Source organism: Penicillium oxalicum, chromosome IV (genome assembly GCF_001723175.1).
Source record: "Penicillium oxalicum strain HP7-1 chromosome IV, whole genome shotgun sequence".
Lineage (NCBI taxonomy): Eukaryota > Fungi > Ascomycota > Eurotiomycetes > Eurotiales > Aspergillaceae > Penicillium > Penicillium oxalicum.
The window spans coordinates 1,831,926-1,847,294 of NC_064653.1; the positions used below are offsets into that span (position 1 = coordinate 1,831,926).

At 53.0% G+C, this 15,369-nt stretch overlaps 7 protein-coding genes across 7 annotated transcripts; 2 read left to right on the forward strand and 5 right to left on the reverse strand.

Annotated features, from left to right (window-relative positions):
* Position 1: 1 nt before the first annotated feature.
* On the reverse strand, positions 2-2,146 carry POX_d05410 (uncharacterized protein; the record flags this gene model as incomplete). Its single annotated transcript, XM_050114257.1, has 1 exon — positions 2-2,146. One exon carries the CDS (start codon positions 2,144-2,146, stop codon positions 2-4), a length of 2,145 nt encoding a protein of 714 aa, XP_049969208.1.
* Positions 2,147-3,643: 1,497 nt separating this feature from the next.
* Positions 3,644-5,942, reverse strand: POX_d05411 (Mitochondrial division protein 1; the record flags this gene model as incomplete). Its single annotated transcript, XM_050114258.1, has 4 exons — positions 3,644-3,919; positions 4,011-5,032; positions 5,126-5,726; positions 5,859-5,942. 4 exons carry the CDS (start codon positions 5,940-5,942, stop codon positions 3,644-3,646), a joined length of 1,983 nt encoding a protein of 660 aa, XP_049969209.1.
* Positions 5,943-6,598: 656 nt separating this feature from the next.
* On the forward strand, positions 6,599-7,670 carry POX_d05412 (Chorismate mutase; the record flags this gene model as incomplete). Its single annotated transcript, XM_050114259.1, has 3 exons — positions 6,599-6,669; positions 6,858-7,506; positions 7,593-7,670. 3 exons carry the CDS (start codon positions 6,599-6,601, stop codon positions 7,668-7,670), a joined length of 798 nt encoding a protein of 265 aa, XP_049969210.1.
* A 158-nt stretch (positions 7,671-7,828) lies between these two features.
* On the reverse strand, positions 7,829-8,868 carry POX_d05413 (Protein bcp1; the record flags this gene model as incomplete). Its single annotated transcript, XM_050114260.1, has 3 exons — positions 7,829-8,386; positions 8,473-8,709; positions 8,794-8,868. 3 exons carry the CDS (start codon positions 8,866-8,868, stop codon positions 7,829-7,831), a joined length of 870 nt encoding a protein of 289 aa, XP_049969211.1.
* Positions 8,869-10,303: 1,435 nt separating this feature from the next.
* POX_d05414 (uncharacterized protein) lies at positions 10,304-11,038 on the reverse strand (the record flags this gene model as incomplete). Its single annotated transcript, XM_050114261.1, has 1 exon — positions 10,304-11,038. One exon carries the CDS (start codon positions 11,036-11,038, stop codon positions 10,304-10,306), a length of 735 nt encoding a protein of 244 aa, XP_049969212.1.
* A 1,098-nt stretch (positions 11,039-12,136) lies between these two features.
* POX_d05415 (uncharacterized protein) lies at positions 12,137-12,619 on the forward strand (the record flags this gene model as incomplete). Its single annotated transcript, XM_050114262.1, has 2 exons — positions 12,137-12,418; positions 12,518-12,619. 2 exons carry the CDS (start codon positions 12,137-12,139, stop codon positions 12,617-12,619), a joined length of 384 nt encoding a protein of 127 aa, XP_049969213.1.
* Positions 12,620-13,227: 608 nt separating this feature from the next.
* POX_d05416 (uncharacterized protein) lies at positions 13,228-14,718 on the reverse strand (the record flags this gene model as incomplete). The annotated part of the gene is made up of 1 exon (XM_050114263.1): positions 13,228-14,718. One exon carries the CDS (start codon positions 14,716-14,718, stop codon positions 13,228-13,230), a length of 1,491 nt encoding a protein of 496 aa, XP_049969214.1.
* Positions 14,719-15,369: the final 651 nt, after the last annotated feature.

Genomic DNA, 15,369 nt, shown 5'->3' on the forward strand with positions numbered 1-15,369 from the left:
ATCAGAGATGACCATGGAGCTTCAGCCGATAGATGCATGTTTGGTTGGCACCCCAATTCGACTTGATTCGGAACGTCACATGATCCACACGAAGATGAGGGATCTCAATGACGCTCTCGATTGGGAAGAACTGCACATGGTCTACGGCATAAATATCGTACCTCATCTTGCCAATGCGATAAAAGGAAGGGCCCAACTCGGGATCATTCGAGTACTCGCTTTCTGCCACACCTTGGTTGGCTATACGAAGAGTGTTCATCACCACGAGAGGAAGGGTTTCCTCGGTCACGGCTGCTCTCGAGATGCTTTCGTGCGCGCTATCAGTCACGTTTGGCGTTTGAGCCGTCCACAGTCTGGGTAGAGACCACCGAGGCGATGTCTTTGTCCCATTTGCGACGCTCGAATTCGAGAGGGGAAACACTCCATACTCTGCCCACACTTCAATATCCTTGGGAGCAGTAAACGGATTGATGGTGGCACTGAATGGGATATTCTCAACCACCAACTCCTCAGGAACAATCGGATACTGTAATTCAACAGTCAATTGGGCTACACCATTCCGGAGGGAAGCACACCAGCAGTCGCCGTAATCACTCCAAGGCAGAAGAGCAGCGATGGGGGGCGGTGGACCATGAACGCCAGCCATCGAGCGAAGGAATTTGGGGACGGTCTTTTGCATGACCGTGAGCTTCTTCCCAGCGGTCGGCGATGTCTTCCGCGGGTCGGGGTGGGTAATTGCACCCATGCCCGGTGATAGAAAATTCACCTTCGGTGCGGACTTTGGAGGCGGGCTGGGGGATCCGACGGGGGGATGGGGCGATTGAGCCAGTTCAGACCGGATCGAGTCAATCTCACGCGACAGAGAGGAAACTCTGGAGTTGACATTCACCACTTGACTCTGTAACCCATGAAATGCAGCAGAGTCGGTGAAATTTGATGGAAAATCAAACGGAGATGGCCCAAACGGTAGGCACCAGCGAATTCTCTCCAGGGTTTCACTTGGAAAGATGCGAAGTAGCTGGATCTGCCAGTAAAAGCAGCTCAGAAGTCCCATAGGAATCAAGAACATGAGCAGGACTCGGGACCATCTGATCCGTAGCTTCGGTATCCACATCCTGCTTGAAGCGCCGCCGGACTGTTGGGATGACACTGCAGACCAGACCTGCTGAGCCACGCTGTCCCGACGCTGTCCGTCATCAGTCGATGACTGCGAAGAAGTCCTTGAGCGAAATTCTCGCGAGAAGACAGTCCGGGCCGGCGCTTCCCATTCCTGCGGGGACTCTGGCGAGGGAAGCTCGTCAACGGCCTCCTCAGGCTCAAAAGCGAGCTCATCGTCCCCTTCCGCTGCCTCTTCATCCTGTTCTAATATCGTGTCTTGAATCATCGAAAGGCCCGACGGCCGACGAGGCGGTTTCGTGATATCGCGGCCATGGGGCTCTTCGCGATATTTACCAGGCCTTGTCCGTTGTAGATCATCCTCATGAATGTCACGCTCCAGGTTCCACGACACTTCGGAGGCATTGTCGACTGAGCTTTGTCGGTCGGGTGTGCTTCGCACAATAATATTCTCTACATGGACTCCGCGTTGCTTCAGCGATGAGGGATACAACGTTTCGTCCGATAATTCAGAAAGTCGACGCGGATAAGGGGGATCAGCTGGAGGACTAGAGTCGGTGGAGACGGTCTGCGCGACAGGGGGTGAAGGCGTGATATCAGATCCATTTGGTGAGTTCGTTGCATCTCGGAGGGAACGCATGAGCTGCGTCTGATCTGGCGTTGGTTGACGCTTACTCCTCCTTGGAGCAGGAGCGGGGTTTCTGGCTGCAGTTCTTCGCAACCTGGTCCCCAACGAGTCCAGGTTCCCATTGGAAATCCGCCTGGAGGGCGGACTCCAAGGGCGTCTCTCCGCCATGTCGAGTCCGGCGTCGATCTTTCTGGCCACGTAGTCTGGTTCCAAGATGGGCTCCAGGGCCATCTGTCGAGGAAGGCCTGTCCCAGCCGAAGCGCCGTAATTGACCGAGTTAGCAACAGGGATCGCTGGTAAAGCAGGCCCTGGCACGAGATCCAGCAATTTCTCGAGGCTATTCTCGTCCTCTGGATCACTAGCGTAGACCCCTGGAGGAGGAGGTGATCGTGTCGGGTTCATCCTGCGAGAGACATGTCAGTCCCTGGATACTCACACCTCACGACCTAACTGCCACCAAGCAGGGAAGTACAAGTGCAGTCGAACGGTAACAACGGAGCGCTCGACCGATTCGGGAGATCAAGCCTCCTTGGTCCTCAAGTCATGGATGGACCGGGCGATTTAGACCATTGAGTCAAATCAAAGAGGGTCTTTGATTGAGATTCTGGCGGAAAAGCCAACTTGGACACCAACTCCAGAGCGGCACTTGAAGCGAATGCTGGCCGGGGAATATGAAACTCGCCATGTCGACCTGGACAACCTTTGGTTGTCACTCGTCACCAGGACGACCTGATCGACCACTTCCCAGACATCCAGGCAGACGAGACAAGGTGCTGTTCGATTCACCATTGCAAAAGCATTTGTGCGCTCGAGGTTGAGTGATCTGCCGCCCAACGGAATTTGTGCGCACTGGTTCCATTCCATGCGCAGATGTAGACGCAGGGTTTCGAGCCCCCGGTTTTTCCAAGTGCACGTCTCCGGGCAATCGAGACCCGAACTTCGCTCTTGCTGACAGAAACAACTTGCGCGGTACTTACCGATGTATAGATGAGAGATGTCCGAATCCAGCTCGGCATGCAGCCGGCGTTGTTTGTTTTGTTCAAGTGGTAGATCCTCACAAACCGCGGCCCCAGATCTGCGGCGGGTACGACGCGCAGAGACGCGACGGAACGTGGTGGCGGGAATTGCTTTCGCCGACCAAGAAGTACGAGCATACAAATGTGAAATCAGTCATCCATTCAAGCTAGGTACGCTGCCAGCCCTCCTTGGAGTGCAATGAATCCGTTTAATGAAGGAGGCGCAAAAGGCGAGGTGAGCTCGTGTGGAAAAGAAGAAAGTGGGTGTGGAGTGGCGACCGGGCTCGAGTCCAAGAAGAAGGAATCTAAGTAGACTCGAGGGGCAGAATGCACCAAGCCTGTCGGCTCGATGTCTTTTTCTTTGTTTCTTTGACCAGAAGACAGTCCATCTTCTGGGCTGACGGTTTTTTCACTTCTGTCCATGTTTTGAATTTCCTTCTTGGTCATGTGTGCTAAATTTACATCCGTTTCTTTGTGACTTCCAGGGGCCAAAGTGGCCTGGGTTAGGCGCGGCGGACCACTGACATCCCGACCTCCAGCCTCGACGCTCTGATGACCATCAAAGAATCCGTCAGTGGGTGTCAAACTTGATTTTGAGCAGGGTGAATTGGCTGGAAAAGCGAGCAGCAAAGCTCTACAGCATTGTTCATTTGGTTTTTTTTGAGCCTGATTGTTCCGTAACCGGTTTCATACAACTATCGATATCGGAGCGTTGTCTCTTACAGCGTGCTGGCTGATAGAATCTCGGTTGTCTAGATGCGATGATGAAAATAATATACAACGGGTATATAGGGAGAAAACCGTTAGGCAAACTACCAAGTGGGCAGGTATCAAGCTATAGGGAGGGCAAAGATCACAGGTCCACATTTGCCATTGCGCCGCCTCAACATGTCCAAGCGCCTATAGTACCATCCTTGCGGCCCTCGACAAGGTATCCATCCTTGAGGCGGACGCGCTCGACAGTGGCAGGGTGTGGACCTTCTTCGTCGAGACCAACCCCGGCGCCACAGTCCCAATGGTGGCCATCGGCTTTGTCATAAACCTTGACCACATTATCGCCTGCGGCCGCAACGATTCGTTTGGAGTCAAACATCATGCTGGTGACTGGCTTGTCATAGGCGTAGGCATCGTAGATGGATCCAGTTCGGAGATCCCAAATCTAACCTCAGAGTCAGCATGCGCAGCTTACAAATGTCCAAGGACGGAAGAAAGAGCATCAAAACGGAGAAATAACCAAAGAGAAAACTTACTCGAATGCTACGATCCAAACTACCTGTCACCAGATGGACATCATCAAACTGAAGACAGGTCACGGGCCCTGTATGTCCGACCAGGCTTCGATGAACCTGACCACTACGAAGATCCCATAGACGAACCATGCCGTCCGCAGTACCGCAGGCCAAGGCCGCATCGAAGCACTGCACCGCCCCGACAAAGTCGGCCGATGCGTCTGGAAGACGGCCGGAGGGCCGCCAATGACTATCCCCACCAGTGGAGGCGGAAGATTGAGTTGCAGCCCACAGAATGTCCAGAGTCTGAACACAGCGACCCTTGACCAGATCCCACTGGCGCAAAGTCTTGTCTGCAGATCCCGAGATGAGGGTGTCACCTTTGAAATGCAAGGCAGTTACTTCGTCAACATGCGCTTCGAGCGAGAAAACGTGGCAATCCTCCAGGTTTGAGGACGGTGGGATGGGGCGGGTTGACACTTCGTCGTCATCTATTCCCTCCCGTTCGTGCTTATTCAATCGGTTATCCCGGCTGACAGGCCTAGCGCGGCTCAGATCCCATAGTCTCACCGAGGCGTCCATTGAACCTGTCGCCACGATGTTGTCTTCCACCTGCAAGGCTCGAACTGAAGCATGGTGCCCCTCCAACAGTCCTGAGCAGCGACCAACATTCATGTCCCAGACCCGGACCGTGTCATCCAATGCGGCGCTGACCATTGTCCCAAAGGGATAATCGAAATCAATCGCGGTGACCATGTCGGTATGCGCCTCGATCTCCTTGATCAAAGACCCAGGAGCAAAATGTTCATGAAGGATTGGCATGGATCGCTTTCGGATCGATCGATGTCGTAGGCTTCGAGGCGAGGATGTTGGAAGCTTCTCGTAGATCGACTCCGACATGAAAGACGCATCCATAGCAGGGTCAACCGTGGGAGTAGCGGTGTCGCCGGTGGCCTCGGAGGATTTGGGCGTATCCACCGGTGAGGATACCTCCGGGGTCTCCTCTTCTTGGAGGTCCTCTAGTTTGTTATCGAGTTCCGTGACTGGCAAAGTTGTGTTAGCGTAATCAGCCACCAGCAAGGAGTGACTGGTTCTTCATGCGAGCGACGTCTCCTGCGATGCTTTTCTCAACGTACTTTCCACTTCCATCGCGGCTTCGTCCATCTCTAGCCCAGCTAGACGATCAAGCACGATCTGCCGCATTTTGTGCAAATTGGCAATCTTATTGTCGATCTCATGAATCTCAGCGCTGCACATATTCTTTCGAATGCCCATGAGGTCCAATCGGCGGGCCAGCGCTTTTCGTTCCTCTTTCAACGCCGTTGGTCCTGCTTTTAACATCCCGGCCTTTTCATTGTCCTTGAGCGCCTTTTGAGCCTTGGAGCTTCGCCTCCTATGCTTCTTTGTACTCGGCTCTTCTTCGGGGACACTCGCCTGAAAGCCCTGAAACAGGGAGTATGAGCTGGTGTCTTCCGGAATGTTGGCCAGCAGGTCATCGGGTAGGGAGGACAGCGCCCGCGACTGGATCTCGGACGTGGACAATTTCGATCGCATCAGGTCCGTCGGAGTCGTTTGAGTCAACGAGAAGACCTTTCGCTGCGCCGTGGGCCGGCGCAATTCGCGATGAATATCAGACATGGCATTGTGATAATGAGAGCCATGAGACTGATCGCCCGGTCCGATCAGGTGTCCCGCCGTAGAGGTGACTTTGCGCCCAAAGGCCTCGATGTGTCGAGTCTGTCATCAAAGATCCAAATCAGCAATCCAATCGACGCTGGCCGTGTGGAGCAAAGAAGAGCGCGAGGTTGAACGTCGGGGAAGCGCCGTCAAACAGGGAACCGGTCGGGGAAAAAAAAGAGCATCACCTACCGTAATACCAGTACCCAGCAGACCTTCACCCTCGACAATGTCCGAGAGACCGGAGGGCGAGTCGTCGCGACGGTGAGTCTCCATGCCCGGAGAATGACTTGCGGGGGACAATCAAGCGATCACCATGCGCGGTTGAAGAGATGTGTGGTTAGCGGCGGCAGGCGGCGAAAGAGACAATCGTCATGTGTCCACGCGATGATTTACCGCGTGCCCCGGCTACACCCTAGACTTAACCTCCCTTTTTAGCCAGTATTTTTTTTTAATTTCTCACACCTTTGCCTCGGAATCTGTCAACCGGACTGGATTAATTTGATTGGCCTCTCTGCATTTCATTTAAGACTGGCCAGTTTCCAATAAGCCGTCAGGCGTTGTCCAGTTCTTCTACCTAACGGGTACTAAGAATGCTGATCGGTCTGCTGGCTGAGCTTGGTACCGCATGAGTATTGCTCCCGATTGCGGCGCAAAGCACGTCGAAATGCAGCCGACTTTTCTATTGACCTGATCGAGTGTGACGCGTCTTCTGCAAGCTCAGCGGGTACATAAATAAGCCGTGGACAGCTCGCCACAATTCCAATGAAGGAAGAGATGGACTTCAGCCATGAATTTACGCCCCCACGGTGGCACCAAAGCGATCGGTCAGAGCTATACATAGCTGCTCCATCCGGACAATCAGCTCAACTCCGACTTCGCAAGCCCCGTCAGCAACATTTCAACTTCCTACACTCAACAACCTCAGAGCCATGGATGCCGCAATTGATCTGTCCGATGCCTCCAAGGCGTTGGACCTTGCAAACATTCGTTTCCAATTGATGTAAGTATGGTCGTCAGCCCTGCCCGGTTGACCCTGAGTCGCCCTCTTCATCCATCTGCTGGTCATCTTCCGCAGTTCCGTGCCCCGCGGCGATGAGTGAGCAGTAAGCACTACCAAGAGCTTCCATGACCTCATAGAGAAAAGTGAATACCCAGATTGACACCTGCTAACGGGTCACAATGCGACAGTCGTCTCGAAGACACAATCACCTTTCACTTCATTGAGCGGGTTCAGTTCCAGCTTAGCAAGACGATCTATGTTCCTGGCGGCGTCAAAATCCCCAACAGCGAGCTGAGTCTCATGGACTATCTGCTGCGCGAACAGGAACGTCTCCAATCGCGCGTCCGTCGCTACCAATCTCCCGACGAGTACCCTTTCTTCCCAGATGCTCTCGAGGAGCCGGTCCTGCAGCCGCTGTCCTACCCGCAGATTCTGCACGACAATGACGTGAACGTCAACGACATCATCAAGAAGCGCTACATTGAGGAAATCTTGCCCGCCATTTGCCGACAGGACCGAGAGGATCGCGGCGAGACGCAAGAGAACTACGGTTCGGCTGCGACGTGCGATGTGGCATGCCTGCAGGCCTTGTCGCGACGCATTCACTTTGGCAAGTTTGTGGCCGAGTCCAAGTTCCAGAAGGATCCCGAGCTGTTTGTGCGCCTGATTCGTGCTGGTGACCGGGAAGGCATCGATGCTGCCATCACCAACGCCGCAGTGGAGGCAAAGGTTCTGGAGCGCCTCGGTCTCAAGGCCAAGACGTACGGCACCGACCCTGCGTTCCCGGGTGAGCAGGGTCCTAAGATCAACATCGATGCTGTTGTCGCGATGTACAAGGTGAGTGTCAAGCAGAAAAGAAAGAAAGAAAAACCAATCCTCTACAATGCGGGTATAGTATGCTAATCACTTTCATCTCTTTTCAGGAATGCGTGATCCCTCTGACAAAGGTGGTCGAGGTGGAGTACCTGATGCAACGTCTGAAGGGAACGCAATGGGAGTAACTGAGTTGGAATGATTACTAGCTTCTTCCCCCACGAATTGATGTTGGCAGATCAAAACCCCCATCCCCGTAAGAGAATAACATCGCAACCAATGTAGTAACGAGTATTTGGCGAATCGAGCAACGAATCAGGACAGCTATTTAGTGCACCCGGTCCTTTTACATGCCGGGTGGCTTCACGTACTCGATGAGAGCCTTCACCGTAGTCTCGAACTTGGCACCATCGATCAAGATCAAGCTACCATTTGTCTGAATTCCCAAATCCTGGAACGCACGCTTGGAATCCGAGTGGCCCTCGTCTTTCTTGTGCGTATATTCGACACCGCCAGCGCAGATAGCGTTGCGCTCCAGGATTTCATCTTCAGGATGGAAGAAGAAGCGCTGTGCAGATTCACCGGCCTTCTTCTTCTTCTTTTGAGGTCGGGACTCTTCCAAATCAAGCTTCGACTCGATTTCCACGTAGTTCTTTGAGATGATCAGGTAGTGAGAGAAGTTGTATGGTTCCTTGTCCTCGATGGCCCACGCAATCTCTTCCATCAGCATGTTGTACATGGGCGGAATCACCTCGGTCGGCATGTTGATCATGCGCTCGGTCAGGATGAGGCCGATTGGCGGGACAGGGGTTTGTGAAAGGAGATTTTGAAGAGGGGCGAGAGCAGGGCTTGTGGCAGATTTCTCTTTGAAGTAGTTGATCAGGGATTGGATGACTGGCTTGTCCTATTGAGAGCGAGGAGATGGGCGCATTAGCTCACCGTTTCAAACAACCCCCCTCCCGATTGATGATGAATGATCCAGTCTCATACCTTGTGCTCCTGCAAGTTCACCACGGACAAGAATGCGTACGGATCTGACTCGTTTCCATCCACCTTCACCGTCGAGCCCAGCGTCGGTTGTGACAAAATCAAGTCTGCCAGCGCGGACAGGTCGAACAACTGGGCATCATTGTCGAACAATTGACGCAACAGATTCTTAAGACCATGGAAATCGACAGCAGGTTGCGGATCAAACCATTCAAATTCTACGTTGACCATGTCAACATCCTAATGGATTTGTGAGCCATCCATGTCGAGCTGAGAATAGCAAGCATCGAAGAGCAGATGCCCAAGGAGAGCGGTCGGACTTACATCGTCTGAGTCCGAGTCGTTAGCGCCAGTGCCACCCATAGGCACGTCGCCGAGATCTTGCTTGCGCTTGCCCATCTTGTGCCGTGTGCTGCCGTCGGTGTGGTGATTCGTTGTATGGGGAGAGAGGTGATCGGGTGTACAGGAGGAGCTAACGTTCTCTTAACTTTGTATGAAAGGCCGCCCCGCGCCCGCGGCCTGCGAACATTTTTTTTTCTTATCGGTTGTTATCGGAGTCCTCGAGCTGTCTGCGGCAGACAATTATCACAATACGTCAGTGCAGAATTGAGTCGACATTTGGGGTCTGGAATTCAATGAAACTCATCGAGATGGTAGTACTACTCGAGGTCATTATGACAGAGGGAGAGACATAAGAACAATGTTCTAGATGGTGCGTTCAGAAAAGCTGACAGAACTTAGGTTTGCCCCATGATAACAGCAGCTGATCTATGTACCTACTAGGTAGCTCCAAAATGAGGTCAACAGCCCACTCTAGGTACACACATATGTCAGCACTTCAAGGCAATCCATTATGCACCAACATGTCGCACCACAAAACGTACCTCCAGCCCTGAGCAAATTGAGCCTATCCCATCATCTCGAGGAGATCAACATGATGCCGAGCTGACTGTCTTTGAGGCACAGTGGAGATTCACCTACATGTACCCATATATACAGGTGGTCCCGATCGATTGGCCCAGGGTAAAAGCCATGAAAATCAACGGGCCTACTACCTAGTAGTTTTTAGAAAGACCCAATTTCTACATAAGATGTCCGTATGTGCAATGAATACGGCTATCTACCTAGTCGTGGCTGTCAAGTCCATGAACATAAATATTTGTTGCACATGGGTTAATACCTACGTAGTTCTCCCAGGCTCTCCGGACTTCAGCGGACATGGCAGTAGACAAACCCCAGCAACGTTCATATTCAACTTCCTCAAGAGGTGATGGGAGCGCCCGGTCAGGTTAGGTTCAGACTGACTTCAAGGTAGCCTTTGCGTGTATTCGATTTCGATCGCATGAGGTAGGTATGAAGGTTGGCTGCAGTAGTCAATTGGTTGATATGGTAGATATACTGCTGATGACGCATCGATCAATTGTGGTGGCCATATGGCAAGGGGTGAATTGAATGAGGTATCTAGCTGATTTGAACTTCTGCCGATGGAGTTGTCTAGGGAGGTGGACAAGATCAATCATGCAACACATGCCTCACAACATAAGTCATGTACCTGAGGTATATATAGGCTGGAATGGATCCTCCAGTGGGTCGGGCTCAATTGATTCCAGATGAGTAGGCATACCGTAAATCATGGCTATACGAGAAGACATCCATTGTCAATCTGTTGTGCGTTCGGATCTAGTGCTCTAATCCAGCCACCCGTGCATGTGAATGGCACACAACCCATTTGATGGCGTAATGCATCCATCTCACTAGTCCTGAAAACGGGCCTCGTAAGATTTCAGTCTCAATGGAACACTGTGAGCCCTCTGGCCCCTCCTGATGACTTCGTCTACACATCGGACTCCACCTGGTCAACAGTGGGCACTTTGTTTAGCTTGACATCAAAAAACTGCGCTACCAGCTGCACACAGTCCCATATGACCTGAACTTCTTCCTTGGGAATTCCCAGTCGGCGCGTGCCTCGAATGTGCCAATGAGTCTCAGTGGGCAGGTTCTGGCTCATGATTCCTGGCAACACCACCAGCTGTGTGTCCACGTCATCCAGTACCTGGCGATCCGAAAGAAACAGGCCGTACGTGATCTCCTCCGAGAGCCACTTGAAATCCTGGTGGGCCGCGAAGAGATTCACCGTGCTGCTGGTGTTTCGCGTGTAGAGCTTCTGCATCCATGCTGTTCCACGCTCATGATTGGCCTGGTTGCACTGCCAGTTCTCACGGGTGAACGAGTAGTCCTTGTCCTCGTCGCGTTCGACCTTGGCGATGGCGAGGATGGCCTCGATGGGTTTACATACTCCAACAATGCAGACGGCTTTGACCAGGGTTTCTCGCAGGCGACGCACGAGGGCTTGCCGGTCGGAAGAGGCGGAGTAGCTCGGTTGCGCGCAGAGATGGAGATACAGTTGGTCTGCACGCTCGGGATCCGGACTGGCGACTATCGTGGCGAGGGCGAGTATGTACCACTTGTCCTTGCCGAGGGATGTTGATGCGAAGCGCTTCTCGAGCTCGATAAAGAGCTGTTGATAGCGGGGTTGGACCTCCCCCGTCGACTCGGAGGCAGAACTCATCGCACGGGTTACCTGATGGACAGACGATTGAGGAGGGAAGATGGAGGGTGAAATCGGTCTTGGTGTGCAAGATCGAATACAGCGAGGGCCGCGATGGTGATGATCAGAAAGGATGGCCGATTCCTTTCGGCAGGACCAGCTCCGGTCTTCGGAGCAACGTGAGGAATGTCTGATCCTTATGACGGACCACGCAGGCGGACGTGAATCGCCTCGGGTGAGCGACCTGAGAGGGTTGGAGCTTTGAAATAACCTCAATCCACGCATTGCCCCGTGACCTGGAGAAGACTCAATTTCGCGTGATTCCTGCCCGAGATGAAGAGCATGTTGCAAGAATGGGCCTACTCTCCGCGGCCCATTCCAGGCGGCTTCTTCGCGAGGAAACTCGGGATCGTCGCGCAGTCCGGAACGTCAATCCTGCAGCACCTCGGGACTCATCACTCAAAGAGACGATAGTGACCGGCGGTCAACATGACAAAGGAAGAAGATCATAGGTACAAGTTCCCCTTTCCTAGATGTCTTTCAATCTATCTCCGCGTCCATTGAGAATGTCCACATCAAGTAAAATGATAATCAAAAGTGAGAATCAACCTCCCAATCCTGGTCAATCGCTTCAACCCACTTATGAAGTAATTGGCTGATCGTCCGCTACAATCGTTCGGCCCCTGCCAACTGCCCGAGAGCTTGGCCGCAGACACCAAAAGTGGAGCGCCGATGTCAGAACTCCCCGCCAAGGGCCCCAGTTGGCAGTCCTTGACGATGTCACCACGACGAGCTTGTGCCTTGGTTCAGACGCCCGCTGATGCAAAAGAAAAAGGCTGTCTGGGAAGGAAATGCGAGGACTTGGGTGGGATCCATCAAAAGGCACACGAGCAGACACTCGTCCAGACCCACGCCCCACTAAAATGATCTCAGTGACTACTGCATGACATCACTTACTACGGATGGGCCTTTGCACTCGGGGTATAAGATCAAGAGTCTTCCATGACCCTCACCATCATCTACAACAAGAACAACATCCAGAAGAGGTCCCACATCCTCATCAATTGCTCTCCCACTTCTTATCTTCCCTTCACCTTCACACACACAAACATAATCAAAATGGCATCCTACAAGCCCACCCACGGCGCCGGCCAGTCCAGCGTTGGCACCAACTCTCTCTATGAGGCTGGTGATCAGCGCAATGAGCCCCAGTCCGTCCTCAACGAGCGTGAGCGTTACGCCGAGGGCAAGGAGCACAGCCACAAGAACCTTGACTCCAAGGATGAGCGTTCCATCGCCAACAAGCTCGCCGCCCAGAGCAAGAAGTCTGACCCCTCTCACCACCACAACGGTGCCGTCGACCAGGAGGCTGAACTGAGCAAGAAGGACCCCACTGCTCCCGTAAGTCAAGAAGTTTCTGTCTTTTGCAATCCATCTCCACACGCTTGAGAAAAAAAAAAGGGTTCATGTCCACTAATCGCTCATTTCATTTTGTTTTAGGCCAAGCTGCACGGCAATGCCCCCTCCAAGGGCGCCAAGATCGACGCTGAGCTTCAGGCTGAAGACGAGCAGCGTCTGCGCGAGAAGGGCATCAAGAAATAGATCATCTCTGACGATGTTGCATGATTTTCATGATATCTCCAGTTTGGAAGCGGGGGTTGCATTATGATTTTTGTTTCTTTTTCCTTGTACGATAATGTGGATAATTCGGTCCTCTTGCCTTTGAAAGCGCATTGAGAACAGCGAATGAATTTTCTTTCCCCACGACGGACTCTGGTCAACAAAAATCCCGGTGAAAGGTGTTGGATAAATTGTCGTAAATGTGTCGGAGCTCATCATGAATAGTCCATGGCCTCATTACGTTTTGCACCGTGAGTACCTAATGAGTAGCCAGGGGCAGAGGATGACTTCGCGTGTGGATTGACAGGCACGCACATCCCTGCGTGTCGACCGTCCGAGTCACACGCAAGTGACTTCCTATGCAACTCCGCGAACAGAGCCTTGAAACGCTCCTGTGGACCTGCCACCTTGACCTGTTGGCAGAGTCTTGCGTAGTCCAGTCCGTCCAAGGTAAAATGGGCAAGTCCTCCCAGTAAACCAGCACAGGGGAGAGGTACAGCCTTCATGAGTGAGCAGATTTGATGGGACACTCCAACTGTCCAACTGGAGACGTCCGTGTGTGGACTTGGATCAAGGCAATTTCCACTGAATCAGCCGTCCTGGGTAAACGTGGGTTCATCGTCATGCGGCTCGGCGAAGACGTTCTTCCAATAGTCTTCCACCTTGTCGCAAAGACCAGCCTTGTGCTTCCACGACTCGAATACATTTTCGAGATTACAGGTCACCCATTTGATCTCTTCCCAGTACGCTTTCTCCGCATCGTATCCAAATCGGCGAAGTGTGTCTGGTGGTGCAGTCCACGCTCGACTATCCGATCCATCGGCCTTGATCGTGGGGGTCGTCTCCCACCCCAGGCCGAAGACGTTGTCACCCGGGTTGAATTTGGGGTAGTTGGCATGGACGAAAAATAGCCGAGGCGCTGGCGCAACGGATGAATCTTTGACACGCCATTTGTCCTGCTTGGTAAGGGCCAAGTCTTCCCGGGGATCTGTTTGAGCCATTGCTGAACCAGACAACTTGTCCCCGTTTTGATGGCCAATGGCTTGGACTCTCTCGCTTACGGTGTAGAAAGGCGCGCCCAAAGCCATGGCAGCGTGAAGAAAAGTCTCCTTGTCGCCTTCCCCCGGCCCACCTTGGGTCAAGAGTCGGAAATAGTGCGACGGACCGTAGAAGTTGTAATAGGCGGCGAGCATCAAGGGCAGCAAATGGGTCTTTTTGGAGACGAGGAATACGCCCGTCTCTGACGATTGACGAGCTGTCATAGGGGGTGCCTCCTGCCCCGAGATCTTGTAGTACAAAGGGGACGCGGAAGACGCCCAAAAGTCGGGCCAGGTCACTAGTCCCGTCGACGCAAAGGGATCGGATTCGAGCAGGTCCTCTGGCTTCCCCAGCGGAAAACAGTCTGCATCCATCCAGACGATTTGTTCAAAAGAGGAGAATAAGACAGCAAAGATCTTCAGCTGGTAATGTTCAATGACGTTCTTCCCCATCACATCGGCGAGAACGATACATTGCGCATCGAGCTGGGGGAGAACGTCGCGACAAATTTTCTTCTCGTATTCACCAGCATCCTTCATGTATAATTCCACAGGAAGAGTCGATCCAGCCCGGCGGAGCATGCGCAAGCTCGACAGAAACACAGGGAGGTATTTTGCGCCGGCGGTGGACACCAGACCTCGTTTTCCCGGTGTATGAACGGGTTTCAAGGCCTTTGCGGGGTGCTTGATTTCCTCGATGAAGTTGGCGTGCGCATCCCCCATCGACTTTTGTGCCTCGGCGCTCATCACCGTCACGTCCGGCCTCGGTGCATCCGTATTCGGATCGAAATGATTGGCACCAGCGTCGCCATGTTTTTCGGGAGACGGGCAATTGGGATGATGTCGGTCCAGAATCGGCTGAAGGGTTCTCCAAAATTCTTTCTGGCGCTCGGAAAGCGGGACTTCAAATGCCGTACTCGGGACAACGGAGACAGTGGCCGAGGCAGTAGTTGGAGTCCAGTAAAGATAGACGGTGCACACGAGGATCGACGCGAGGGAGGCGAGCAGAAGGGATCGGAGACGACCCGGCCGGATAAAGCCCATTGATACCGAGTAGTTTGCCGGTGCGCAACTCAATCCTTGGCTGGAACAGAATGAATAAGGCAAAGACCAAGGTGGCTACGAAGCCTGGGCGTCAACCTAGCCAGGGACTGGTGGAAGTTGTCCACGCGACAGTTTCTGGAAATGTATATCAGATGCGCTCGTTCTCAGTGCGACTGAGTGGCAGTGTCAATGTCACTCAAGTCAATGGTGACCTCACAAAGGGGCGGACGGTTGGGGGAGATCGGACGCTCTGGTTTAGGGTCATTGAGTGTCTCTGACATCGGAGAGCTGATCAGCAGAAAACGTTAAAATCTGACCGGGAGCTATCCCGTCGGGGAAAAATGTCGGGACGCCTCGGCAACGTCACGGAATCCTTCCAGTGAGTGTATCATGAGAAGCACGCGTGCCCTATTGTATTACCGAGGCAGTATTATCCCAGCCGCGCTCAGAGTAAAACAGCTTGGCGTGGAAAGGAAGACTGTCTCCTAGAATGTCTACTCATATCGCGAGCCATCTACATCCATCCAACTTGGAACTATCTGACGGGGTCCAGACTCCAGAGTGGGTGTGAGACGCCCACATGAGGAATAGCGTATCTCTGTGCCTGGATGAATGTGGGTGCCTGAGTGGCCAGACATCTAAGGCCAGTCC